Source organism: Phaethon aethereus, assembly GCF_964289735.1.
Source record: "Phaethon aethereus genome assembly, chromosome: Z".
In the NCBI taxonomy this organism is placed as follows: domain Eukaryota; kingdom Metazoa; phylum Chordata; class Aves; order Phaethontiformes; family Phaethontidae; genus Phaethon; species Phaethon aethereus.
In genome coordinates this window covers 12,711,498-12,736,746 of record NC_138577.1, presented here as the reverse complement: position 1 = coordinate 12,736,746, position 25,249 = coordinate 12,711,498, and the positions used below count along the sequence as shown (strand labels likewise).

Below are 25,249 nucleotides of genomic sequence, written 5' to 3'. Positions count from 1 at the left end.
GAAGGGGAACGCGCGCCGCCTTCCCTTCCCATGGCTGCGGCTGTGCAGAGGGGCTTGATGAGGCACAGTGCAAGTTTGCTGGGAAGCTTCTCTGCTCTCGCCCCTCTTCGAGGGTGCAAAAAACACTCTTGAATCACTTCTGGAGACAAGGGGATGTTGCAAACATCCAGCACCCACGTGTGACCTGTGTGCACCCAACGCACCGCATAAGCCAGCAGCTTCCCTGGGAGGAAGCGCAAGGAGCTGGTGTCTGCTGTCATAACTGGGAGCTGCACAATCCTAACGGGGAGCTGCACAATCACAGGAAGCGGAGCAGAGGCAGGGTGGTGCAACAGCTCCGTCACCACGGCCGGGGTCCGCGGAGAGGGCCCTGCCTGCCAGGTGGCTGCTAAATCAGATCTGTGCCCTGGGTTTAGTTGGGATCACTGGGTCCACGGCAGGCACCAGCAGACCCTGAGCTCAGGCTGCGGAGCCCAGCCTGGGGTTTGGGGGGGTGGGCGGAGGTGGGAGCCCAGCGAGGCGATGGGTGCAGGCAGCACCACGCTTGCTACCCGCCTGGGAAGCACAGGGTGCTTGTGCAAGAGAGATAAAACCGACCGTTGAGTTTGTGCCCCGGGAGGAGAGACAACCACGGAGTGGGTCGCCTGCGGTCCCTGCCTCAGCACAGGCAGCAGCATGCTTGTAACAGGATCAGGTTGCTATTTTGCCCTGCCCGGGGCAGGCAACATGTGAGCATCCCCAGGGAACCACTGGACTCTTTACCCCAGGAGCTGTGTGCAGTGGCAGGAGGGTTTAGGACCCTGTCCCCTCTTTAGTTTTGTTTTTTTGCAGTTCAAGGGCAAGGTGCATAATGCCACTGATGTCACCTGGAGTCACCGGCTCAGCACTGATCGATGCTCTATGAGTCGTCCGAAATACAACACACTGGTGTTGCCAGCGAAGCGGCAAGTGGCCACTGCAGCCGATGTTTGGCCAGGGGCGATGGGGTCAGCCCGCGCTCTGCAGTGGTCTGGCTTGCTTGGCCAAAAGTCAGGCAGGGGAACAGCTCTGGGAGAGCGGGCAGGGAGCCTGGTGAGCGCAGCGGGCTCGTCGCCGAACGCAGCTGAACACGCGTTCCTGCTGCCCGCAGCAGCCGCCGCAGCGGCTGCAGCCCTTCCCTGCGGGAAGCTGGTGGCAGAGGCTGGGATATGTCAGAGCCCAGAGCTGGTCCCAGTACTGCACTGGGGATGCGTCTGCGCTGGGAGCTTTGGCGGTGGTTGCTCCGTGGCCTCAGCCTGGGCTGCCTCAGGGCCACTATTTTTCATCGCTTTCTGTGTCCCCGTGCCAGTCCCACAGCGAGCGGCTCTGAGCTGGCGAGAGGAAGGAAGCCCATCCTGGGTGTCACACCTGGGGTTAAAGGGCAGCGATGATAAAAATGCCCGGAATGAGTCCTTTGGCCGAGGAGGCTTACACCTTGTTTCCATCAGGCAGAGGAACAGGAGGAGCTTTTCCGGGTGAAATACTTTTCTCAGCCCTTGTTAAGTCTTGTGCAGGTGTTGCCAAATGGAAACCCTCTCTTTTTTGCTGGGTGACTCCCCCAGTGTCAGTAGGCCATCTCCCTTCCACAGTAGCAGTCTATACGGAAAGTTTTGAAAGCACAAAATGAAATTTGGCTCCTATTGCTGAGGAGGGCCTGGGCTGTGTGACCGGTACAAAGCATGGCTTTAAAGGAATGAGGTTTTCCCTCTTTTTTAAAGGAATCAGGGTTTCTTGGAGAGGTGGGAATTTCAGTCAGTAGCAGAAGTAAGACCTACCCTCCTTTTTAAGGGAAACCTAAACTCCATATCAGCATCCATCCTATTTTTATCCACTCGCAGCAGCTGCTGGATATTGTTGGAAACATAAAAAATTAGTAGAAATCTGAGTGCCTTGTTAAAAAAGCATCTGGAAATACAACAATGGAGCTGCCTTCCCGCAGCTCCTGGAACTGGGCACCTCAGCAACAGGGCTGCTGAACCCCCAAGGGAGCCAGTCGTGGCGGGACCACTTTGGCAAGGTGTCTGGGGCATAAAGCAGAGAGGTCAGGCTGGGATGCCCGAAAAAAAAAACAGCCAGTGCCAGATGCATCTTTACCCTCTTCCTTTTCCCTGGCTACATGCTGTATAACAGGGGCTTGGCTGGAGACTCCCACACGTGCATTGCTCAGGGGACACATCCGCACCAAGGGGTCTGTCGGGACAGGATTTTTGGAAGCTGTCCCCACTACTGGGGTGGTTGGCAGCTGGCCGCCGCAGCGCATCCGCCGGCGCTGGGAACAGGAGGCTGCCGGCTCTGCAAAAGCCATCTGCAGCCGCCCCGTGCATGCGGGCGCCGGAGAAACCTCCCCTGCTCTGCCCGGAGCCTGCCCTGCAGCCCTGCAACACGCTGCCCACCGCATCCCACCGCGGCTCTGCCTCATCCCACTGCCTGGACACAGCCCTGCATCCCCGGGGGCATTTGGGAGGGACTCTGAAGGACAAGTTACCCAGAGCACAGCAGTAGCTTTGCAGGTAAAGCTGCTGCACGCTGCCGGGGAGGGGACGTGGGGCAGCCCCCAGCCCCAGGACCCCTGCTGCCCTGGGCGATGCTGTGTGCAGCCTCCCCATAGCAGGATGGCTGTGGGGCAGGACAAACCCCACGGGTTTGAGGCAGGGCAGAAACCAGAGCCAAGCTCTGCATCCTCACAGAAAACCTTTATTTTGCAGCTGGTGCCCAGCCTTCATGCTGGGCTGAACTTGCCTGAGAAAGCATGACCCTGTGGGCTGAGAGCTGCTGAAATGTCCATGTCAGCGTGGGCAGGGCCTGGCTGGGGGAAGCTCCATCTCCTTGGGGTCCTGGGCCTCCTGGATTTATTTTCCCGCTTGCTGTTATTTTATCCGGGTGAAAACACTGGTGCCAATCCTGCAGGAAATCCCAAATCGCTGTGGCTCACCCAGCCAGGGCCACCTGTGCCATGGTGGAGGGTACAGAGGGGAAAGCCGAGGGGGGTCACTGTGTTCCCCGCTGCCTCGCTGGGTGCTGCAGTGGGATGCCCCGGGCTCCAGTACCCTGTCATGGAGGCTGCACCGAGTGCTGGCATCGTGTCCTGCTCTCTCCCTGCTAGGCAGAGTACAAGGAGAGCCCTGGGGGTCTGGCCCCCGCCAGACCCCATCCTGGGCTCACCACCCTGGGGATGCAGGGCTGGTAAGCTCACAGGGATGCTCCTTAGCCCCTGCTTGTCACCTCTGACAAACCCATTTCACCCTCCCTGTCCTGCCACGCCTCATCCTGTGGGATTTCTCCCTTCTCCAGCCCAGGGTGCAGGGAAGCTTGGCACGGCAGTAGCTGGGACCTGGCGCTCACCGGGTGGCTTTCCAGTCCTCGGTGGGGCTGTTGACTGCCTCTCGCAGGAGCCACAGGGCATGCAGGGTCTCCTCCCCGTTGGTGCCCACGTAGCACTGGCCCAGGAAGGCGGTCGTTCGGGCTCTCTCTGAGTCTAGAAGGGTCCGAGGTGGCGTGAGTCGGGGTGGTGAGGCATGAAGCCACCCCACTGTGTCCCGCTGGCATCCCTGCTGTGGGCCAATGGCCCCCTCCTGCCTACCTCGGAGCCGCCAGCGCACGGTGAAGGAGAAGGTGGGCTGTGGGACCAGTCCTGCGTCCTGCTGGGACCCCTCCAGCGGTGAGGTGAGGATTTCGGGGTCACTGCCTGCAGGTCCCGGCAGGTAGGAACCGGAGAAGCTGCCGTCCTTGCTGAGGACCGACACGACCATCCGGCAGCCGGTGTCGCTCCGCCAAGACCCAGAGAGCAGGCACTGCAAGGCCAGCGCTGTGCCTCGGGGTGCCCAGCCAGGCAGGGGGGACATCCCGCTCCCACCCCACCACCCTGGCTCTGCCTGCGGATGGCTGCAGCAGCGGGGGACATGCTGCAGACCCTGCGCCAAGCTGGTGCCACTGGTATCGCTGCCTCAACTCAAGCATCATCGTGCTGGAGGCACTGACTGCCTTCATCCTGGCCACTGCTCCAGGCTGTTTGCTCTCCCCCAGGGGAGAGTAGGTCCTCCTCACACTAAGCAAGGGGTGTGCAAGCTTTCCCTGCATGCCTGGTGCGAACTGGGGCTTCCCTGGGGCATGGCTCTGTTTGCCTGCCTCTGGATGGATTCCTGCGAGGAGCATCCTTGCAGGAGCGGTCTCTCCCGCCCAGCCTCTCCACAGCTTCCCCCAGCACCAGGTACTGGTGGTCGCACCAGGTACTGGTGGTGGCACCAGCTCCGGCAGCCTGGCTCCAGCTCCCTACTGAGCACTGCAGCCTCCAGCCTTTGGGGTATGGCAGAGTGCCAGCACCACGTCCCCATCAATACCCATCCCCGTACCTTCCTCTCCGCAGGGGCGACGCACGCTACCATGGCCAGGGCGAGGACCAGGGCAATGCTCTCCATGGCTATGGGGCTGTGAAGCACCTGGCACAGCTCCCTCACAACCCTGCACCCCGGACCCCTTTATAGGGCTGTAACCAGAGCTCTGTGGGCACCAGGCTGGCAGCCGCGGGGCGGGTGACCATGTGGCAGGGTGCCTGGGACAGGACAGGCGAGGCGAGGAGGTCTGCCTGACCCGGGCAGCGCCAGAGGAATGCGGGGATGAGCACGGCTGTGCAGAGAGGCGAGGGCAGGGGCTTTTTTTACGTCCCTTATAGCAGCCTGGGAAGCATCAACTACCTTCCATGGCAGTCTGCCTCCTGTGCATGCAGGCTGGAAATTATTACCTGTTTAAACATGTAACTGCTCCCTGGTGTCACCCACGCGGGGCCAGGGCATACCTGGCACAGTCAAGCTGCAGCGCCTGCGGCACTGCGCAGAGGGAAAGGTTTGCCCTGCCTTCTGCTTCAGTAGCGATAGCATTTACTCAGCATCCGCTGGATAACAGCTGCTAATTTTGCTTTTACGCGAGTTAGTGGAAGTAGTAACTGCAGAGGGGCACTGGAGTCCAAGCGAGTGTGTTTGCTAAACACGCCCAGCATGATAACCAGCCCTGTATTTGCACCTCTTCCTTGTATTTGCTGCTTTTAGGGGCTTTGGATGTACAAAACACAGCATGCGCTGTCCCGGCGTTCCTGAGCTGCTTCTCTGCTTGCTGCAGTGCCTGGAGCAGGCACGGGCCTGTGAGCAGCTGAAAATTAAGGTGGGATCCAGGGGCATAAACACATGCCATCCCCAGGAGTGCAGCGTCTGGGGCACTGGATGGCAGCGGGGTTGCTGTGCGCGTACCGGGGGTGCTGGAGTCCCACCCTGGGGCGGCGCCGCTCAGTGCCCACCACGAGCCCCGGCACACCCCGGGACCCCGCTGCTGCTGCTCAGCGCCTCTCCCTCTGGTCCGGATGGCCCCAAAGGCTGGAGCGAGTGAAAACCACCCCTCTCCTAACACACCACTCCTCCTTGTTGCCTTTTATAGCCCCAAACTCACGAGCTTATCACAGGGGTCTGAGAAATCCCTGGCGGGGGATCTCTTGCTCTTGCCCTGGATGCCACGCTCCGTCCTTTCAGCCTGACACCAGCCCCTGCCTTTCTGCATGGTTTGGCAGGGACAAGCTGCCCCGTTGGAGGTGCCAGGGAGGTGGCAGCCACCACTCCACATCCCAGCAGCGTGCACCAGCCTCGCTGGGCTGGGCGCGCCTCAACTGACCGTACGGCTAGTGTGCTGGCATCTCCAGGGATGGGTTATATTTGTGACACTGCTGCAAGAGGCTTCGTCACAAATATAACGGACGTGCCAAAAACTTGGTGTTGAAAGAGCTGACTAAGCTTGGCAGGTATCCACAGAGGCAGGCAGAGTGTCACTGCTGAAATGCAGCCGCGGAGAAGGGGAAAATCCCAGGTTTTAGCCCCAGGGGGACGTGAAGTCATGATGTGATGATGTGATGTGATGTGATGCAATGCTACAGGCTTGGGGAGGAGTGGCTGGAGAGCAGCCCGGCGGAAAGGGACCTGGGGGTGCTGGTTGACAGCCGGCTGAATATGAGCCGGCAGTGTGCCCAGGTGGCCAAGAAGGCCAACAGCATCCTGGCCTGTATCAGCACTAGTGTGGCCAGCAGGAGCAGGGAAGTGATTGTGCCCCTGTACTTGGCACTGGTGAGGCTGCACCTTGAATCCTGTGTTCAGTTTTGGGCCCCTCACTACAAGAAGGATGTTGAGGTGCTGGAGTGTGTCCAGAGAAGGGCAATGAAGCTGGTGAGGGGTCTGGAGCTCAAGTCTTATGAGGAGTGGCTGAGGGAACTGAGGTTGTTTAGTCTGGAGAAGAGGAGGCTGAGGGGAGACCTTATCGCTCTCTACAACTACCTGAAAGGGGGTTGTGGCGATGAGGGTGTTGGTCTCTTCTCCCAAGTAACTAGTGATAGGACGAGAGGAAATGGCCTCAAGTTGCGCCAGGGGAGGTTTAGATTGGATATTAGGAAAAATTTCTTCACTGAGAGGGTGGTCAGGCATTGGAACAGGCTGCCCAGGGAGGTGGTGGAGTCGCCATCCCTGGAAGTGTTAAAAAAACCTGTGGATGTGGCGCTTCAGGACATGGTTTAGGGGACATGGTGGTTCTGGATTAATGGTTGGACTTGGTGATCTTAAAGGTCCTTTCCAACCTAGTGATTCTGTGATTCTGTGATTCTGTGATGGGGTACAATGGGATGGGGGCTTTAACTGTGCACATTTAATTCTGGTGCTACACAGCACGAAGGAAGTGCTTTACTGATATCCCACATCTACCGATACTGTTACCTCCATCACCCAACCCTGTGGAGAGTCCTGGGGCTAAAAAGGCAGCTGGTGGGGATGGGTGTGAAGGCACTGCAAGGAAGGCAGCTGGATTCAGGATGCTGACGCCATGTTTGCCACCAGCAGACAGTCAGGGAATGATGATGCTGTTTGGAAGTTTGGGTTAGGACGAGATGGGAAATGAGCCCAGGGAGCTGGGTAGGGGAATTGGAGGGGATGCAAATGTCCCCAGGGAAGGTCAGTGGTGAGCCCGCACCTCCACAGGGGTACCCATGGGGACAGAAGCTGCCTCAGAGGGGGAGAAAGGGCAATTTTTTAAAAAAGATGACCACATCTGACATGACTTTTAAATATATTTTTTGTGCGAGAGGCTGCGTGTTTTTGCCTTGGGTGTCCAGCCAAGAGCATGCCATCATGGGGCAGGTGAAGCTGCGTCCTCACAGGATGGGGACAAGCTCGGCAGGATCTTTCCTTTCGGGGTGCGTTTGCGCGTGAAGACATTTCTGCCCACCCTGCGGGAAGCAGAGAGTTCCTGTGGGACGACCCACAGACACAACCCACTCAGGGCTGTCCCTAAATGTCCCCCAACTTGCCCTGAGCAGCTGCTGCGTGGCCCTGGCCAGGGCAAGCCCCTTGACAGGGGACATTGGCATCCCCGCTGCAAACTCACGCTGCAGGCTTCCCAGGGGTGATCCCCTCATCCAAGGGAATGCGCATCCTCAGGGGTCCTCGGAAGGGACCCTCTGTGGGGCCGCTCCCCCCCTGCCAATACCTCGTGGCTTTCCAGTCCTCCTCGAGGGACCCGACAGCTTCACGCAGCAGCCACATGGTGGTCAATGTCTCCTTCCCGCCTGTGTCCACGAAGCACTGCCCCACGAAGGCGGTGGTGGCATCTGGGGGAAGCGCTTGCTGGGGTGTCAGTGGGTACGGCACCCGTGCTCGCCAGCTGCTTCCCCCTCCCCGGGGACCTGCCCCTCCCCAGCAGCTCCCTCGGGTGAGCCAGGCTCTGTGGCACCACATCCCCCGTGCCCTAACAGGGTCCGGACAGCCCACAGGCACCTCAGGCTGCCCAGCAGAGATGAGTGCGAAGATGCTGGGTGAGGAGGGGCTGCCCTGTGCGAGCCCAGCGTTGCCCATTAGCCCCATGCCAGGCAGGCACCGCTGCCTCCCTCTGCTTCGCCGCACCAAAGCATCACCAGTAGGCTTTCCAGCAGAGGAAGAAACGGGCTGGCTGTCTGCACGGCTCCCACTGCCCCCCTGGTGCCAAATCTGGGTGTCCCAGCACTTACTGGAGAACTTGTCCCAGCGCACGGTGAAGGCGAAGGTGGGCCAGCCCCCCTCGCCGGGCTGCTGCTGCGCACCCTTCAGGGGGGAGGCACGGGCACAGCCGCCGGCGAGGGTGACCCGCGTGAGGTATTTCCCCTGGAAGTCCCCGTTGTTCCTCACCACCGAAATCTCCATCAGTGAGTCCTGCTCATTCCTCCACAGCCCGCTGAGCTGGCACTGAAGGGACAGAGCCACGAGCCCTCTGCTCCCGCGCACGGCGCAGAGGGGGACCCCATCCCTCCCACCACCCCATGGCCAGAGCCACGGAGCCCTGCTGTGGGTGTGACTGCAGGCCATGGCTCTCCCTGTCCTCAGTTTGGGGAAATGCTCCCCCAGGTGCTGTTGGCTGCTGAGTGGACGATACAGCAAGGCCAGCATGTCCCAGCCCATCAGCATGCATGGTATCCGCAGACACAGAGCCTATGGGAAGGGATGCCCCATGTGTGGTGCCCCGGACACATGTCCCATGGGTGGGGATGCCCTGTACATGGTGTCCCTGCGGGAGCAAAGCTTTGTGGAGGTGGTACCAGGGGGCTGGGGGTGACTCAGAGATACCCTGCCCATTGCCCGGAGTAGGTGCTTGCAAAGTTCTCCTGCCTGTCCCAGCCTAAAATGGTATTTAAGAAAGGACCCACCTGGCTGCCCATGCTGCATCCCAGTGCCATGTCTGCCACGTCCCCATCACCACCCATCCCCGTACCTTCTTCTCTGCAGGGGTGACACATGCTACCAGGGCGAGGACAAGGACCAGGGTGAAAGCACTGCTCCCCATGGCTACGGGGCTGTGGAGCGCCCGGCACAGCTCCCTCCCAGCCCCGCTTCCCAGATGCCTTTATAGGGCTGTAACCGGAGCCCCACGGGCACGGCGGGTGCCAGGCTGGCAGCCACGAGGCGGATGGCCATGTGGCAGGGCGCCTGGGACAGGCGAGGCCAGGAGGTCTGCCTGACCTGGGCAGCGCCGGAGGAATGCGGGGATGAGCACGGCTGTGCAGAGGGGTGGCGGCGTGGGGGCGTGGGGATGGTTTTTGCACTTCTACTATCCAAGGGGCTCTGCCAGCCCATTCCTGGCTCCATGATGGAGTCCTCGGGGTGGGCACAGCCTGGCACTGCCCCACTGTCACCATCCTGGTGCTGCCACCTGAACACAGCAGCAAGCACAGTCTAACCAGTTCCTCTCCGCTGCGCTGAAGGGTGGCGTGTCTGCCCACGGGAGTTTGTCCTCGTGGCAGTCCCCTCCTGCGTTACACATTTCTGCTGCTGCTTCTAAGCTGTTTTTTCTCTTGGCTGTGCTGAGCTTTCCCTGGGTCTGGGAGCTGGGCACCCCAGAATTAATCCCTCTTGTCAGTGCAGAAGGGCTTTTCTGGAAGATATGTAGATATTAAAATTTCCCTGTCCCCGTGGAGGGGATGCCCTGTGCGTGGTGCTTTGAGGCTGGGCAGGGTAGAGCTCCAGGGCAAAGCCCTGTCTGAGCCCTTCCAAGGGGTCCTTAATGGTACGAGACCTTACTGAGGAGATGCAGGTGGCCGAGGGTCCTCAGACCTCCTGGCTCTTGCACAGGGACGCAGCAGAGCCACCACCTCCGAGATATCTCGCTTACCAGGTGAAGATGTCACTGCTGATGCTGCAGGGGAAGACAGAGCTGGCAGCCGGCTGTGATCAGGTCAGGAGGGATCTCTCTGGCCCCTGCCCTGCACAGGGGATGAGCATCTGCTTCGAGCATCCTCCAGAGACACATCTGCCCCAGGCTTGAAGGCACCAGGAGGGCCACTCTCCTCTTCCCAGGGAGTGGGATGTGGTGATGCCCATGTGCAAATTGCACTGTTTTTAATTAAAAAATTATAGTCGCTCCCTTCAACTTCCATCTTGCGGACTTGCTCCAAAAGGCCTTGGGGTCCTGGCACTGCTCTCCCTTGCTTGCTGCCCAGCTGGCTCCCAGCACCAGCACGCACGCTCCATGCTCGGCAAGGCGGCAGCCGGAGCTGGGCCAAGGAGAGGCAGAGGAGCAGAGGAGGGTGTGTGGTCCCAGCTGGGGGCTGGCAGGAGTGACAACCAGGCAGACGTGGTGGAGGGGGCAGGAGCTACAGGACTTCACTTGTAAGTGAAGTTATAGGCTTTAAAATCAAATTTGTTCTTTTGTCATCACTGCAGTGTGGCTGGGTACCAGGCTGAGCCTGTGCACACCCCCAGACCAGCCAGCCATGGAGTCTCTGGGTGACTCCTTGGCTCCATCTGCTTAGGTGGGACCACAGCTGGACTGTGACAAATGGTAGGCACTGAGATGTTGGGCACTGAGATGTTCAGCACTGAGGCATTTGCAAACAGTCAACAGGAACAGTCCCTACAGAAACGATTGTGTGGGACAGTCCTCTGCATGCGGTTAAGACATGCCAGTGCAGTTTCCCATGTAGCTGAGATACGCAGTAGTGATGGATCATGCATACACTGGAACATGGCCAACAGCCAGAAAAGAGCTGAGCAGGGAGTGGTTTGAGGGGTCTCACCTGACCCCGCTAGAGGTGCTGCTGCAAGGTCTCTTGCAATGAAGATTCCTTCTCCATCCAGAGAGTGACCAAGCGATCCCGTACATGAGCATTACCTAATGCCAAGATCCCAATAAATTAGTTTTTCTTTCTTTAACCAATACACTGTGAGCACCTGTGCAACACAGTCACTGCAGCAGCAATACGCTGCCTATGGTTGCAAGGTGCCTCCTGCCTCCTTCAGCTCCCCACGCCTCTGAAGGTGTTCACGGTGCATGAATGACCATGACAAAGGCTTATCATGCTGCATAAATGGCTGGTTTTCCTGCCAGAGGGAGGTCTGCAGCAGGGCTGAAGGGGACTCCACTGCTCACCTTTACCGTGCCAATGAGCCTGAGCTGCGAATAGTGCTGGGTTTGCAGCTCAAAGAGGCAAAGCACTATGAGCAGGTCTTGCAGCTGGGTAAAACCCAGAGCTGATGAATGCCCAGCACCCAAGGGGAAGCATCCTCAGCCACAGTCTCCTCCCAAACCCCTGCCGGCACCCCTGGTACACCGTGTCCTATCACCTGCCACCCCAAAACCGAGATGCTGGATGCATCGCAGCCTTGCTGGGTGCCCCGATGCAAGGACTGGCCTTGCAAACAGCTCTGCCAGCCCATGCCTGCCGCATTTCTCACCGGCAGTGTGGCTGCCAGCAGGGAGACAGCACTTCTCCCAAGTAACCAGCGATAGGACGAGAGGAAATGGCCTCAAGTTGCACCAGGGGAGGTTTAGATTGGATATTAGGAAAAATTTCTTCACTGAGAGGGTGGTCAGGCATTGGAACAGGCTGCCCCGGGAGGTGGTGGAGTTGCCATCTCTGGAAGTGTTCAAAAAACCTGTGGATGTGGCGCTTCAGGACATGGTTTAGGGGATATGGTGGCGCTGGATTAATGGTTGGACTTGATGATCTTGAAGGTCCTTTCCAACCTTAGTGATTCTGTGATTCTGTGATTTGCAGACTATTAAAACCAGTCAGCACTGCTGCCTTGCTGGAGTGCCCCAGGACTGCTGCACAGCCTCCGGGAAGCTCTGCCCTGGGCAAATGTTGACATGAAGGCAATAACAAAGTCAGGAACATGCATGCAGTAAGGCTGCAGGCTTAGCAGGACTCCCCACCACTGATCTGAGCAAACTTTGGGGTGAAAGCAGAGCCCTGTGGTTCCTCTGCCATCCTCTTTCCCAAATCTCAGGTTCCTCTAAAGCAGGTAAAAGGCTGCACAGACCAAAGGACACTTGTAGCAGAGGGCTGGCGTAAAGGCATTTTGCTCAGAGAGGCTGTAAGGGAACTGAAAAAGCTGGATAAATTCCAGAGAGGCACCGGGAAGGAAGCGGCAGCGTCGGTCCAGAAGCGGACGATGGACCCAAGGGAGAAAAATGCAAAAAGCAAACCACATGCAAGCCTGCAATGAGGCGGGCTAAAACACAGAGCAGGTGGAAAACTTGTTAAAGCCATGGAAGCTGTTCAAAGCTCTCCCACAGCATTCATGGCAGGAAAACCAGGGGAGCAGTGGGAGGTGGTCCACTCCTGCCTTTAGGCTGCTCAAATCCCAGGCAGGGTGCCAGCATAGGCTGTGCATCACCACCCGGGGTTATTTTGGGACTGGACAGCTCGAGGACCAAGTTTCAGATTCAGACACAGAGCTGAGTTTCCTGTAAAGAATTAATTTCAGCTGGGAGGGGTGACGCAGGCAGCAGCAGCACTGCCCGTTACGGTAAGTCACAAAGTCCGGCAGGCAGGGGTTTGGGGCTGGATTTGCTGGATATCCCCATTCCAGCAAATCACACACATTTCCCCAGGAAAAGTTTTGGGGCTGGATGTGCTGCAGCTACCGGCGCTCTGCTGCTGGTACAGAGCAGCCCTCGCTGCTCGCCCGGAGTGCAGGCACAGCTGGGACCCCACACCTCAGGGCTGCCTCACAGCCGGAGGGCTCACAGCCAGAGTTTTGGGGTACAGAGGGTCCCCCACCTTACCTTCCCATCACACTCGCCCAGCACCAAGCAGAGAAGAGCCAGTGCTGACCTGCGCGTGATGTCAGAGGATCACTTTGGGGTTGCACCATCCCATTTGTGCTGGAAAAGGGTCTTTCTTGGGGCCAGGGTCTTTCTGGAGTAACAGAGTGAGAGCTTCACCCCACACTCACCACAGAACTTTAGCCCAGCTAACCCAGGACACATCCACAAACTACACAAGGTTGGGTTTAAAGGGGAAAAAAATTAACTTTTTTGGGTTTTGGGGACATCTTCCCCCAGAGCTGATAATAGCCTTGATACTGCTGCACACTGATACTGCCGAGGCGTCCCCCAGTCTCCCAAGCCCGTGTGACGTGAGAAGTTCTCCCTCCTCCTTTTAGCCCATATGAGTGAAGAAGTTGTGGCCAATCCTGCAGACAAGCAGAAGCCTCATCAGTGCTCAGGGGTCCCAGCCAGGCCAGGTGTCCCATGGCTCACCTGGTGGCTTTCCAGTCACTGGACAAGGAGTTGACCTTCTGCCGCTGCAGGACCTCCTTCCCACCACACCCAGCAAAGCACTGGCCCATGAAGACTGCTGTGGAGTCTTGGGGAGCAGTGGCTGTCAGCATCCCAGTGGGACCCCATCTGCTTTTGGGGCTTCGCAAGCACCAGCAGGTTTAATGCTCACGGAGCCCAGGTGTGTCCTGACTTTTGCAGGGAAATGCTCCATGGCAGAGATGCTGCCAAAGCAAGTCTTGATGCCGCCTAGCCCGAACGGTGTTTCAGGAGATGTCCGGCTGTCTGCAGACACTGTCCAGAGTGGGGAGGGATCAGAGAAGGACAGACAGAGGACAGGAGAGGGGACAGAGGGACTGCGGTGTGCACCGGGACCTGCCTGAGCTCCCCTCTCTATCCCACCACCCCATCCAGGCACGGCTGCCGCTGCAGCTACTGACCAGAAAACTTCTTCCAGTTGAGGGTGAAGTCGAAGGTGCACTGCCCGTCCTCATCAAGTGTGGGGAGCTGATGAGGAGGGGGCTCGACGGGTTTCTGGGCGCTCGACACAGCCGTGTGGTACTCGCTGAAGAAGTTGCCCTGGCTGTCAACCGTGGACATGTATATCCTGGAGCACAGCTCGTTCTCCCACCAGCCAGCCAGGTCACGCTGTTGAGGGATGAACAGACGTGTCCCTGGGTACTGCCCGCACAGAGCCCCTATGCTGCCCTGCAGGCTGAGACCCCTGCTTGCCCCCCAATGCCCACAGGGTGCTGGCACTAACCTTCTCATTCCTTGCAGGCCGTTGCTCCTTGCTGCCCGGCCACCACTTGGTGTTGGCTGCCTTTGCCTCCTTCATGCTGGCCTGTTCCCTCTTGGGGATCTCGGCTGACTGGCAGAGGAGCTTGATACCAGGAGCTGCCACGAGGAATGGGCCCCTGTGAACCTCATGAGGTTCAACAAGGCCAAGTGCAGGGTACTGCCCTTGGGCCGGGGCAACCCCCGGTATCAATCCAGGCTGCGGGATGAAGCGATGGAGAGCAGCCCTGCCCAGAAGGACTTGGGGGATGAAAAGCTGGACATGAGCCAGCAATGGGTACTCACAGCCCAGAAGGCCAAGTGTGTCCTGGGCTGCATCCAAAGCAGCGTGGCCAGCAGGTCGAGGGAGGGGATTCTGCCCCTCTGCTCTGCTCTGCTGAGACCCCACCTGGAGTCCTGCATCCAGCTCTGGAGCCCTCAGCACAGGAAAGACATGGACCTGTTGGAGCGGGTCCAGGGGAGGCCACAACAATGATCAGAGGAATGGAACAGCTCTGCTGTAAGGACAGGCTGAGAGAGTTGGGGTTGTTCAGCCTGGAGAAGAGAAGGCTCCGGGGAGACCTTCTTGCAGCTTTCCAGGACTTAAAGGGGGCCTATAGGAAAGATGGGCACAGACTTTTTCGTGATAGGACAAGGGGTAATGGCTTTAAACTAGAAGAGGGCAGATTTAGACTGGATATAAAGACGCAATTTTTGACAGTGAGGGTGGTGAAACGTTGGCCCAGGTTGCCCAGAGAGGTGGTAGATGCCCCATCCCTGGGAATGTTCCAGGTCAGGTTGGACGGGGCTCTGAGCAACCTGATCTCATTGTAGCGGTCCCTGCTCATTGCAGGGGGGTGGACTAGATGTCCTTAAAAGGTCCCTCCCAACCCAAAGATTTTATGATTCTGTGAGACAGCCCTCCCTGAGCTTCTCCAACATGAGTGCTTCACATGGGTATCCCCCTTCATCATGAACTGCTCCAGCCTGGATCCCTTCCACAGGGCCACAGGCCCTGCCAGGAGCTGGCCCCAGTGCAGGCTGCCACGGGGTCACGGCCTCCTTCGGGCATCCCCTCAGCTCTGGCGTGGGGCCTTCCCCGGGTGCGGGTGGAGATCTGCTCCCCCGTGGAGCTCCATGGCTGCAGGGGCACAGCTGGCCTCACCGTGGGCTTCCACAGGGGCTGCCGGGGTACTCTGGCGCCTGGAGCCCCTCCTGCCCCTCCTGCTGCTCTGGCCTTGGTGTCTGCAGAATTGTGTGTCCCACATATTCTCACTTCCCTCTTTGTCTGTGATTGATGTTTCTTGGTTTTTTTCTTTCTTAACTCCGTTATCACAGAGGCGCTACCGCTGATGGGCTCGGCCTTGGCCAGCGGCGGGTCCGTCTTGGAGCCGGCTGGCATTGGCTTTATCAGACACAAGGGAAGCGTCTAGTGGATCTCACAGAAGCCACCCCTGCAGCCCCCCCGCTACCGAAACCTTCCGCACAAACCTAACAGAGTCTCACAAGCATGTCCCTCCTGGACGCCAGCACCCCTGTGCGTGCCCCGTGCAGGCTCCCCTGGGGACGAGTTTCCCACACGTGCCCCCACTCCCATGGGGCTCCCCACCCTGCCCAGGGCTGCCCCGATGGGCAGGGCGAGGGTGAAGGGGTGAAGAGGAAGTGGGGGCTCCAGTGAGGAAACCAAATCTTACTGTGCTGGGGCCACCCACAGCTTTATAGGTGCTGCTGCTGCCTTCCGGGAAAGCCTCGGGCAGCACTGGCAGGAGGAACTGGGATGGGGACAGAGATGGGGATGGGGACAGGGGCAAGGACAGGGATGGGGACGGGTATGGGGGTGGGTTTGGGCACCAGGATGGAGATGAGGATGGAGATGGGGATGGGGATGGGGATGGAGATGGGGACCGGGATGCAGACACGGACAAGAATGGGGATGGGCACGGGGATGGGAACAGGATGGGGACGTAGACAGGGCTGACTGGAGCTGCCTGCTGACGTGGTCCAGCCTGGGGGTCCCTGGCCCGGGTACCAGTGTCCCCTGCCTGAGGGCTGTTCTTGGGCTTCACTCCTGCCCTGCAGGAGCCCATGCACCCAAACTGCACCCTGATCACTGCAGGGATGGACAGAAGGACAGGGAGACACAAGGGCAGGGCAAGTGTATGCGTGTGGGGACAGCTGGTGATCTGCAACAGCTCCTGGGCTTTGGCAGATGAAGGAAGCGAACCAGCAGCCATAGGCAAACCCCGGGGCGTTGCGGGCCAGAGGTGGCCAGTCCTGGTCGCACATACCAGGCGAGAGCAAAAGGCCAGCAAATGTCGGGGCAGGACCAGGCCGGGGTGGGCTGCGGCGGCAGGGGAGCGGGACAGATGCTGAAGGATCAAGGATGGGGCCAAATGGGAAGCGGGTCCAGGACGGGGGATGTCTGGGACAGTTGACAAGCACGGCTTGGGGGTGGTGGCAGTGACACTGTCAGCACTGGCTTCCTGTAAACCCTATGGTTTTTCTTTCTGTTTCTGTTCCCCTGTTTAGGAAGCAGGCTTCCTGCATCACCACCTGTCCCATGGGCTGCCTTCTCAGGAGACCCCAGGAGACAGGGAATTTGCAGCCAGCGGGGTGATGGAAGGACAGAAATGAAGTTTTACTCCCCGGGGGTCCCACATGGTTCTCAGTGGCCCTGTGTTCCCTGGCGGGCTCACCACTGCCAGAGCTCCCAGCCTCATCCTCCCACTCCCACAGGGGTCCCCAGGCTTTAGCCTCATAGACCCTTTTTGGAAGCATTTGGGGACCCACTCATGCTGCTGGTGACAGCCACAGTGGGTGTTTGGGGAGGGTGAGCATGAAAACGAGCACAGGGTAGTCAGGGCAGTGCCAAGGATGCCATTGTGCAATGGGGCTGAACTGAGGGGCCGCATGTGGAAGGCAGGGGTGAGGATGAGGGTGCAGGAGTGGCTTTTAGTTGAAAGCTGAGCCAGCAGGTGTATCAGCTAGTCGGGCTTGGCCAGTACAGGCATACCCTGGGTAGGCTCTGGTCCACGCACTCTCCAGGAGCCGTGGGGGCTGAGAGCAGCCCCAGAGACCAGTACAGAAGGAGGGAGCGCAGCACAGGCTGAGGAAGGCTGGGGAAAGGGCAGGCACACTGTGATAGGAAGAGCATGGTGGACAGGCCCTGACACTTTCCCGGGATGCTGTGTACTCACTGCCCCAAAGCCCCTGCCCCATCCAACAGTCTCTTCCCTCAGCAGCCCTGCAGCTCCCGGGGCAGCACCCTCCTTTGAGCCCTTCGTGCCTCTCCCTGTCTGCACAGCTTCTCCCCGGGGTGCTCAGGGGCACCTGAGTGAGGAGCTGCACGTTAGGGATTAGGAAATTTGTGAGTTAGAAACTTCATGAGCTGCTGAAGTGATGAATTAGCAAGCTCATGTGCCAGATGGGTCTGTGCAAAGGGCATCGAGCCCTGATTTGACGTGTTTGTTTGTTGGTTTGTTTCCTAACGAGCTGATAAAATAGTTTAATGTACAGGCAACACTGTTCTATGAATTTGAGCACCTGAAAGGAGCCTTATCCTGTCTGGCTGATGGGGCGACAGCCAGTTAGTGGGAATGTACACTATGTACATAAATAGAGCAGGGATCACTCCAGTATCTGGCTTTATCCATCCAGCCTGCCCAGTAGCTGTCCCTGGAATGCCATGATCCTCCCCTGGAGAGACCTCCAGTATCCAGCCTGGACTTTGGACCACCCGAACACCCCAGGCTCCCAGCTGATGACCATGGTCCCCTCTATGGGGGCTGGCATCCAGCCCTCCCCCATATGTGCACCCAGAACCAAGCCCTCCACACAGAGCAGCAGCTGGAAATAGAGCTTAATGGGAACACAGGGCAGACTGGAGTGCAGAGACACAGGATAAGGCCAGGAGAACATGCCGGCATCTCTGCACACAGCTTTCACACCGACCCCCAGCCATGGGGCACCCCGATGCTCCATGCCAGGGATGCTGCCCAGGGCCATGCAGTGCAGGGCCCCTGAGGGTGCCCCAAATGGGTGCATGGGCAAGAAGGCACCTGCCAAGGCCCAAAGCCATGGCCAGGAAGCAGGATTATGCAGCTGCTGTTCTACTCTTGTCCCCCAGCCCTACCCTTCCCAGCCTCCCAAAACACACCCCTGCCCTCCCCAGACACTCTCTGCCCCCCACCTCAACCTGCCCACAGCCACAAAGTGGCTTCTTGCACCCCAGGGATACACAGGCCACAGCTCTTTGCCAGGCGGAGGAAGGTTTATTTGGCTCCATGTATGGGGACAGCAAGCGTTGGGAAGGGGGGGCCCTACGAGCAGGCTGCTGGGAGGCACTGGGAGGCACTGGGAGGAAGTAGGGCAGGGCGAGGGTGTGTTTCCCAGCCAGGATGCTGGGAGCAGGAGGGATCCCAGTCCTGGACCAGGGCAGCAGACAGCCTTGGGAGTGCAGGTGGCACAGCAGGGTGCAGGCAGCTCTGGTCCCTCTCCCCATCACTTGATGCGGGTGAAGACGGAGGTGCCGACCCTGCGGGGAAGCCGTGTCAGCAGGAGGGGAGGGTGGGCTGCGGGGCAGCAGGACAGGGGCAGGGCTCACCTGGTGGCTTTCCAGGCATCTCTGCGGGATGGGATCTCTTCCCGCAGGAGCCACATGGTCTCCAGCGTCTCCTTCCCACGGCGGTCCACAAAGCACTGGCCCACAAAGGCGGTGGTGGAGTCTGGTGAGGTTCAAGTGGGGCAGAGGGGGCTCAGACCCTGTGTCTCCAGGCAGGGGAACCTCGGCCTCCTGATCGTGGCAGACAGACAGACAGCCCCCGCCACATGCCCTGGACAGACAGTTGGACATCCCTGCCACATTGCCCAGGTGGGTGGCTTCCACATCGCCTGGACAGATAGGCACCACACCTGCCATGTCCCTTGGACAGACAGATGGACATTCCTGCCACCCATCCCAGACAGCCAGCCCTCCCTGCCGCCATATCCCATGGCAGGAGCAAGTGCGAGTGGCTGATTTGTGGCCACAGCCAGGGTTCCTCTCGGTGCCACAGGAGGTATGGGGGACCAGCCAGGGGCACCCCACTCCCAGCATGGGCAGGGGGTTGCTTTCTGCCCTGGGGTGCCGTGCCCAGAATGACTGTACCTGCGAACTGCCACTGCACAGTGAAGCCGAAGGTGGGCTGCCCCTTGTCACCGGGGTGCTGCTGGGCCCCTTGCAGGGGTGACACCAGGATCTGCTTGTTGGTGGCTGCCACAGCAGTGTGGTAGGAGCCTGAGAAGGTCCCGGTTGCGTCCAGGGCCGAAATGGTCATGTTGGAGCCCAGCTCATTCCTCCACAGGCCCTGCAGGTCACACTGGGGACCGGGGTCATGCCAGTGCCATGGGCAGTGCGGAGCCACGGCCCCCGCTCCAGCTTGCCTGGGCAGCGGGATGCGTGCTCCATCTACTCAGGGCTGACATGGCCCCTCTGCATGACAGCTGGGACCGGTGGCACGGGCACCGGCTGGGCCAGCACCTCTCCCTCCCATGGCAGGGCAGTGCTGTGCAGAACTGGGGGTGCTGAGTACCCCCTCATACCAGGTGTAGGTGACCAACGCTTCCCCTGGGGACAGCACAGCCGGAGCTGGCAGCCCACTCAGCCACGCACGCCGCACCCTGGGACAGCACGGCACGGCACGGCACAGCACGGCACGGCACGGCACGGCACGGCACAGCAGGAGCTCGCAGCCCCGCAGACACAAACACTCGATGCCTAGAGAGCACAGCACGGCCCGGCACGGCCCGGCACGGCACAGCCAGGGCGTGCAGCCTCTCATCCGGTCACCCAGCACCCCGGGGACAGCACGGCACGGCACAGCGCAGCAGGAGCGGACAGCCCCGCGGCCAGGCGCTGTCCCCGGGCTGCCCTTACCTTCCTGGCAGCAGCCGCGCAGGGGCCGAGCAGGGCCAGGGCGAGCAGGAGGCAGCCGCTGAGGCTCCCCATGGCGGCGGCGGCGGCTGTGCGCGGTGCCCGGGCTCTGCCTGTGCTGCTGCCCCGCGCCCGCTCGGCCCCTTTTGTAGCGGAGGGGGCTGCTGCTGGGCAGCGGCCGCCCATGCTGGGCCTCCTGCCAAGGGCCACCCTGGTGGGAGACGGGCCACCGGCCACCACGCCAGACTGAGCGGGGTCCTGCTCCGTCGGACAAGGCGGGGTCCCGAGGGAGCACGGTCGGGCGGTGGGGGCGGTGATGGAGGACCCCAGGCCATGGGGCGTCACGGTAGGGGACACAGGCTGGGCTTCAGGAACGGTGACAGGAGAGGCCATGGGATGTGCCGTGGGGGGGCAGGGGAACGTGGGCACAGAGCCACGACAAGGCAGGAGCCAGACGGGTATTTGAAGCAAAGCTTTATTGGGAGAAGCGGGGGGGGGGGGGGGGGGGGGGGGGGGGAGGTGTGTGTCCACACCCCTGGCGCTGCTGCCTGCCCGAGAACCCCCACGCTGCCACCATCACTCCTTCTGCCAGTGCTGGCGGGTGAAGACGTTGGTGCCAACCCTGAGGGACATGGAGGAGATGTTAAGGTGGGAAATGCACCCTTGCACAGGGCAAACGCACCCTCCCAGTGCCAAATGCCCAACCAGCCCCATCCCACACCCCCAGCAGTGTTTGCACCTTAGCAGGACCCCCGGAGAGGCTGTGCATGAGTACCCCACCCTCGGTCACCCACGCACTGCAGCAGCTCTGCCAGGCACTGAGTACCGTGGGGTGGGAGAGCCCCAACGCGCAGGAATGCATAGAGGACCTACATGGGGCAGGGACATGAGGCTCACCTGGTGGCTTTCCAGTCGTTGTTGATGTTGTCCACGTGTGACCTCAGGAGCCACATGGTCCTCAAAATCTCCTTTCCCGCCTCATCCACAAAGCACTGGCCCGTGAAGACCGTGATGGAGTCTGTGGGGACAAGGCAGGAGGTGGAGGTGAGCATGGCCGGGGCAGCAGGTCAGTGCTGAGCCGCAGCCCTGCAGCCTGCTCAAGCACAGGGGACAGTAGACCCAGGCTGTCCCTGCTCTCTGGGGACAGTGGTGCTGGGGAAAGCAGGCAGGAAGGGTCAGAGGGCTGGGGGTCTTGTGTGGAGATGGGCAGACAGCAGCAGGCTTCAGCCCCCAGCGCATCATCTGTGGCCTGGGAGGTGACACCAGCCAAGGAGCTCCAGAGTCAAGGATGGGGGAGCATCAGGGATACCATGGGCGTGGAAGAGTACTGGGGACACCGCAGGGGAAGGCAGGGGATCATCAAGGACACTGCAGGGAAGGACAGAAGAGCATCAAAGACATCACAGGGAGGGCAGGGGAGGTCTGGGGACATCTCAGGGAGGCTGGGAAAGGAGAAGCACCTGAAAATCGCCAGTTGACAGTGAAGCCGAAGGTGGGCTGGCTCTTCTGATTTGTGAGGTCCTGGGACCCCTGCAGCGGTGACATTTGGATCTTGTTCATCGTAGCTGTCACGGCTGTGTGGTAGGAGCCGGTGAATACACCTTTGCTGTTCACGACTCCGATGGTCATGTTGGAGCCCAGGTCGTTGATCCAGTGCCCGGTCAGCACACACTGGAGCGGAAGGGACTCAGTACTGGTGCCGCAGCACAGCCCGGGTGCGGGCTGGGTGTCAGGAGCGGGCACCCCTGTGAGCCGCAGCCCCCCTGCCCACCCTGCCCCATGCATCCCAGACCTGCCGATACCTTTCCTGCGGAGGGGCTGGGAGCCACCAGGGCCAGGCTGAGCACCAGGAGGAGCGGAGTCACTCGCACCATCTCTGCAGGCAGGCAGCTGGCGTACCTGGGGTTGTGCTCCTCGCAGGGCACTGCGGGTGTGTCTGCTCTCTTGCCTTTTTATTGCTGCCAGGGCTGTGTGTGGCAGTTCTGGCCAGGGTGTTGTGCAATCTGGGTGTTTCCAAATTTGCAGTTACCAGCCGAATGAGAGGATAGTTGCAGGCAGATATTCCCAGAAGTGCCTGCTGAAACTGCCCCTCCTTGCTCACACTTCCCTGGCACCTTGTGGGGAGGGCTGGCTCCTGCAGGTCAATGACCACCAGGACGGATGCTCAGCCAGGGAAAACCCGTCTTGGCGGCTGCTGTCCCTTCTGCCACCTCACTGCCATGCCTGGGCTGCACAGGGGTGCCAAGCAGCCTTAACCCCAATGCGCCCCAGGATCAGCCGCAGCACACGGCCTCACCCTGCTCCTCCTCACCAGGCATCCCCATGCAAACGCACCCAGCACCGGGCTCCTTTTGGGGCTTTGCTTTATCCCCCTCTCCAGTACTCAAGCAGCCACAGATCAGGCTGCAAAATGCCTGGTCTCCTCTTGCCGGGGCTGGCGTGAAGGTTTGCTGCTGTTTTTACAAACTGGCTTTTGTTGGAAGGAAATTATTTTGTTTATGAAAAACAAACATTCCCTGAGTATCTCGGACGTCACATTGGAATGCTGACAAAAATTGTATTTATGCAGGAATTCTTAAATAAATTTAAGCACCGATTTATATAATTGTGCTTACGTTATACTTGTTGCTGGCCAGGGAGGCTGAAGTAGCTCAGTTCACACCAGATTTTCTTACTCATTCCTCAACAGCTTTCAAGGCAGTCTCCTAAAATATGCATGTTTTAATTCCCCCAGTCATCACAGCAAGTGCTGATGGAGTTCTATTCACCAGAAAATGCTCCTTTTCCTAAAATGGAGACAAGGCAACTCTTTGCAACATCTCAGAAACATTTCCCAAATTTTGCTTTCCCTTTACTTTCACATTTCAGCCCCAGTTTCTCTCCGACAGTAAAATTCATGGCTATCCAGGCTGCAGAGCATTTAATTTCTGCTGCTGGTATCTTAACGACCACCTCTCCTCCTGCAGGAGCCCCACAGCCCTCCCGCACCCCTGCCCACCAGAGCTCCCTGGCCAGAGAGCTGGCTGCCCGCGGGAAATCCCTACCCCAGTGCTTGCTTCCCTTTACCTTAGAAACTAACTTCGCAACAAGGTGTGTTTGCCCCTGGAGCTCCTGTTGGCTTTGGCAGTTTTTTCAGCAGGCGGGAGCTGCCTGGAGCGTGGCCACGGTTTGTGACAACGAGCACGGTTGGTCTGGGCAGGTTGCAGGGGGCAGGAGGGGCAGCCATCACCCCTTGCCATCACCCCCCTGCCATCAGCCCCCCCGCCATCATCCCACTGCTGTCACCTCGGTTCAGGGAGCTCCTGCAGAGACCATGGGAATGGGCAACACAAGGTCTCCATGCCAGCGCTGCTGCTGATGGCAACCCACAGCTCATTTACAGCCGTAGGTTTATTTTAGCATCGTAAAAAGAATATTGATGCCTGTAACCTTTATTTTTCCCATATTTAACAATCCCTAGCCCAGCGGCCTATCTTGCAGGTGTAGGGATAAGCTCAGTGTTCAAGGAGATAGATTTCTTGACCAGTCTCAGCCGAGCCAAAAATAAAACAAGCCAAGAGCTAGGGTACCTCTGTGGGGTTTGCACCCTCCAAAGGACAGCCAGCGAAGCGGCTCGGGGCTGGCAATCATTACCACTGCTAAATCCTGCGATGCTGTGCCTGAGCCCTGGCACAGCCGGGAGCGGGCAAGGGGGAACGGGCAGGCAGGGAAGAAGTCCGAAGCAGAAAGCGCTGAAGAAGTTAAAAGCTGGCAGGGCTGTGGTTTAAACCTGTATATGTCAGGGTTCAAGAAAGGGTTAATGAATAATAAGAGGAAAGGGTTAATGAATAATTACACTTGCTGCTCAAGCTGGGATGGAATCAGCCTTGAAAAATAGCAGTACAGGCAAATGTTAGAGAAAATCATATCTGTAACCAAGGATTGTCCTCCCAGCCTGCGGCCGTGCCCGTGCAGAAGTTGCTGAAGGCTGAGCCTATGGCATACAAGTTCTTCTGAGGCGGTACAGCCAAAAGAGCAGGAAAAAGCAGAAATATCCCTTGGTACTGACTGAACCTTTGAAAGAAAGTCTGTGGGCAGCCTGTCGCCCAGGGTTTAGGAGCAATGCCGACGGGTCGCAGCAATAAAACACAGCCCGGTCAGAAGCCGTGCTGGCTTTGCTACCTGCTTCTGCCCCTTGCCAGCTGGACTGGGATGTCGCAAGACAAATGGAGGCAGGCGGCCCGGGTGAGCCACGCCTGTGTCCTGGCACCCCGGTCCCCCTCCAGCCTCGCCGCGGTGACCCTAAAGGAGGGCACCTCGGTCCCTCCCCATCGGCTGTGGGCTCTGCCACGGGAGGATGACACCGGCTGCACCGGGGGGGCCGGATCCGGGACAGCCTGCCCTTCCCGGATGACATTATTCCTCTGCCCAGGCGGATGCAGGAACGCTCCCCTGGGGAGTGAAGAAAAGGCCGTTTATCACTTGCTGGCAGCGCCGGGCCACCGCGGCGATGCCCTGCCCGTGCCAGCTCCCAGGGCAGGCAAGGGCTGGGACTTTCCACTTAAGGATTAAGGGAAAGCTTTAGAGCAAAAAATTCGAAGATGGGCAGAAAGCCCTTGTAGCCAAAACCAGTGGCAGGGCCCCCTCCCAGCCCCTTCAAAACCAGGCAAGCGCAGCCCCCAAATGCTGCGCTGGCAGCCAAAGGTGGGAAAGGAAGCAGGGGCCCAGCCCCGGGGCTCCGCAGCTCCCCACAGAGGCGTTTTCAGGAGTGCCAGGCTCTTTCCTTCCCCTGCCTTGCAGGCAGGAGAGGAGAGAGCAAGGGGAAGGTTTCTCCTACCATCACATCAGCAGGGGGGAAGGTAGGTCCTGCTCCCGCTAGCAAAACCCCCCAAGAGCCAGCCTGCCATTAGGGCTTGCCCCCCCCCCCCCCCGCCCAGCCCAGGAAGAAAAGTGGGAGCAACAGGGACTCCCTCCTCCAGCTTGCCCCCATGGCAGAGAAGATGAGCAAGAAGGAGAGATAGCTAGACAAATTTATTAAGAACTTAAAATGATTCATCCTCTAAAACATGCTCCACTGCCCACCCCCAGCGCCAGCAGGGAGGGGTGCCACGGTACCAGACCAGGACCTGCTGCTTGGGCTCCGATTGTCACGGGCGGGGGAGCTGGGGCTCCCCTGGGGATTGTATCTGCCACGGGCTCTCCTCAGGCTGGTGCCGTGGGGCAGAGCCAGTCTGTGTTTGCAGTGTCACACAGAGGGACAACTACAGCATCCGCATGCCTGCGTGCACCAGTCCAATGTTCTCACACACACACATACACCCACATATTTTTTTGCTCTGCAGGCCAGCTCCCACCTTGCCCAGCCTGCTGACTGCAGGAGAGAGGTCTCCTGTGCTCCTGGGCAAGGTACCAGCTCCGCTGGAGGATGGGCTGGGGGTCCTGCAGGCTGTCAGAGCCCTGAGCAATGGGGAAGGGGAGGCACAGGCTCCAGCAGCACCTCCTTATCCCACC

At 59.4% G+C, this 25,249-nt stretch overlaps 4 protein-coding genes across 4 annotated transcripts; all 4 read right to left on the bottom strand.

The window, feature by feature from the left end:
- Window positions 1–3,356: 3,356 nt before the first annotated feature.
- On the bottom strand, window positions 3,357–3,767 carry LOC309416011 (avidin-like; the record flags this gene model as incomplete). Its single annotated transcript, XM_082013749.1, has 2 exons — window positions 3,357–3,493; window positions 3,599–3,767. 2 exons carry the CDS (start codon window positions 3,765–3,767, stop codon window positions 3,357–3,359), a joined length of 306 nt encoding a protein of 101 aa, XP_081869875.1.
- Window positions 3,768–7,167: 3,400 nt separating this feature from the next.
- Window positions 7,168–15,935, bottom strand: LOC309416010 (uncharacterized protein; the record flags this gene model as incomplete). Its single annotated transcript, XM_082013748.1, has 9 exons — window positions 7,168–7,267; window positions 7,528–7,648; window positions 8,045–8,258; window positions 8,782–8,863; window positions 9,679–9,702; window positions 13,054–13,159; window positions 13,512–13,719; window positions 13,835–13,968; window positions 15,878–15,935. The coding sequence occupies 9 exons, from the start codon at window positions 15,933–15,935 to the stop codon at window positions 7,168–7,170; spliced, it is 1,047 nt and encodes a 348-aa protein (XP_081869874.1).
- Window positions 15,936–18,348: 2,413 nt separating this feature from the next.
- On the bottom strand, window positions 18,349–19,834 carry LOC309415448 (avidin-like; the record flags this gene model as incomplete). The annotated part of the gene is made up of 4 exons (XM_082012979.1): window positions 18,349–18,382; window positions 18,452–18,572; window positions 18,995–19,205; window positions 19,763–19,834. 4 exons carry the CDS (start codon window positions 19,832–19,834, stop codon window positions 18,349–18,351), a joined length of 438 nt encoding a protein of 145 aa, XP_081869105.1.
- Window positions 19,835–20,335: 501 nt separating this feature from the next.
- On the bottom strand, window positions 20,336–21,633 carry LOC309416009 (avidin-like; the record flags this gene model as incomplete). The annotated part of the gene is made up of 4 exons (XM_082013747.1): window positions 20,336–20,381; window positions 20,657–20,777; window positions 21,220–21,430; window positions 21,562–21,633. 4 exons carry the CDS (start codon window positions 21,631–21,633, stop codon window positions 20,336–20,338), a joined length of 450 nt encoding a protein of 149 aa, XP_081869873.1.
- Window positions 21,634–25,249: the final 3,616 nt, after the last annotated feature.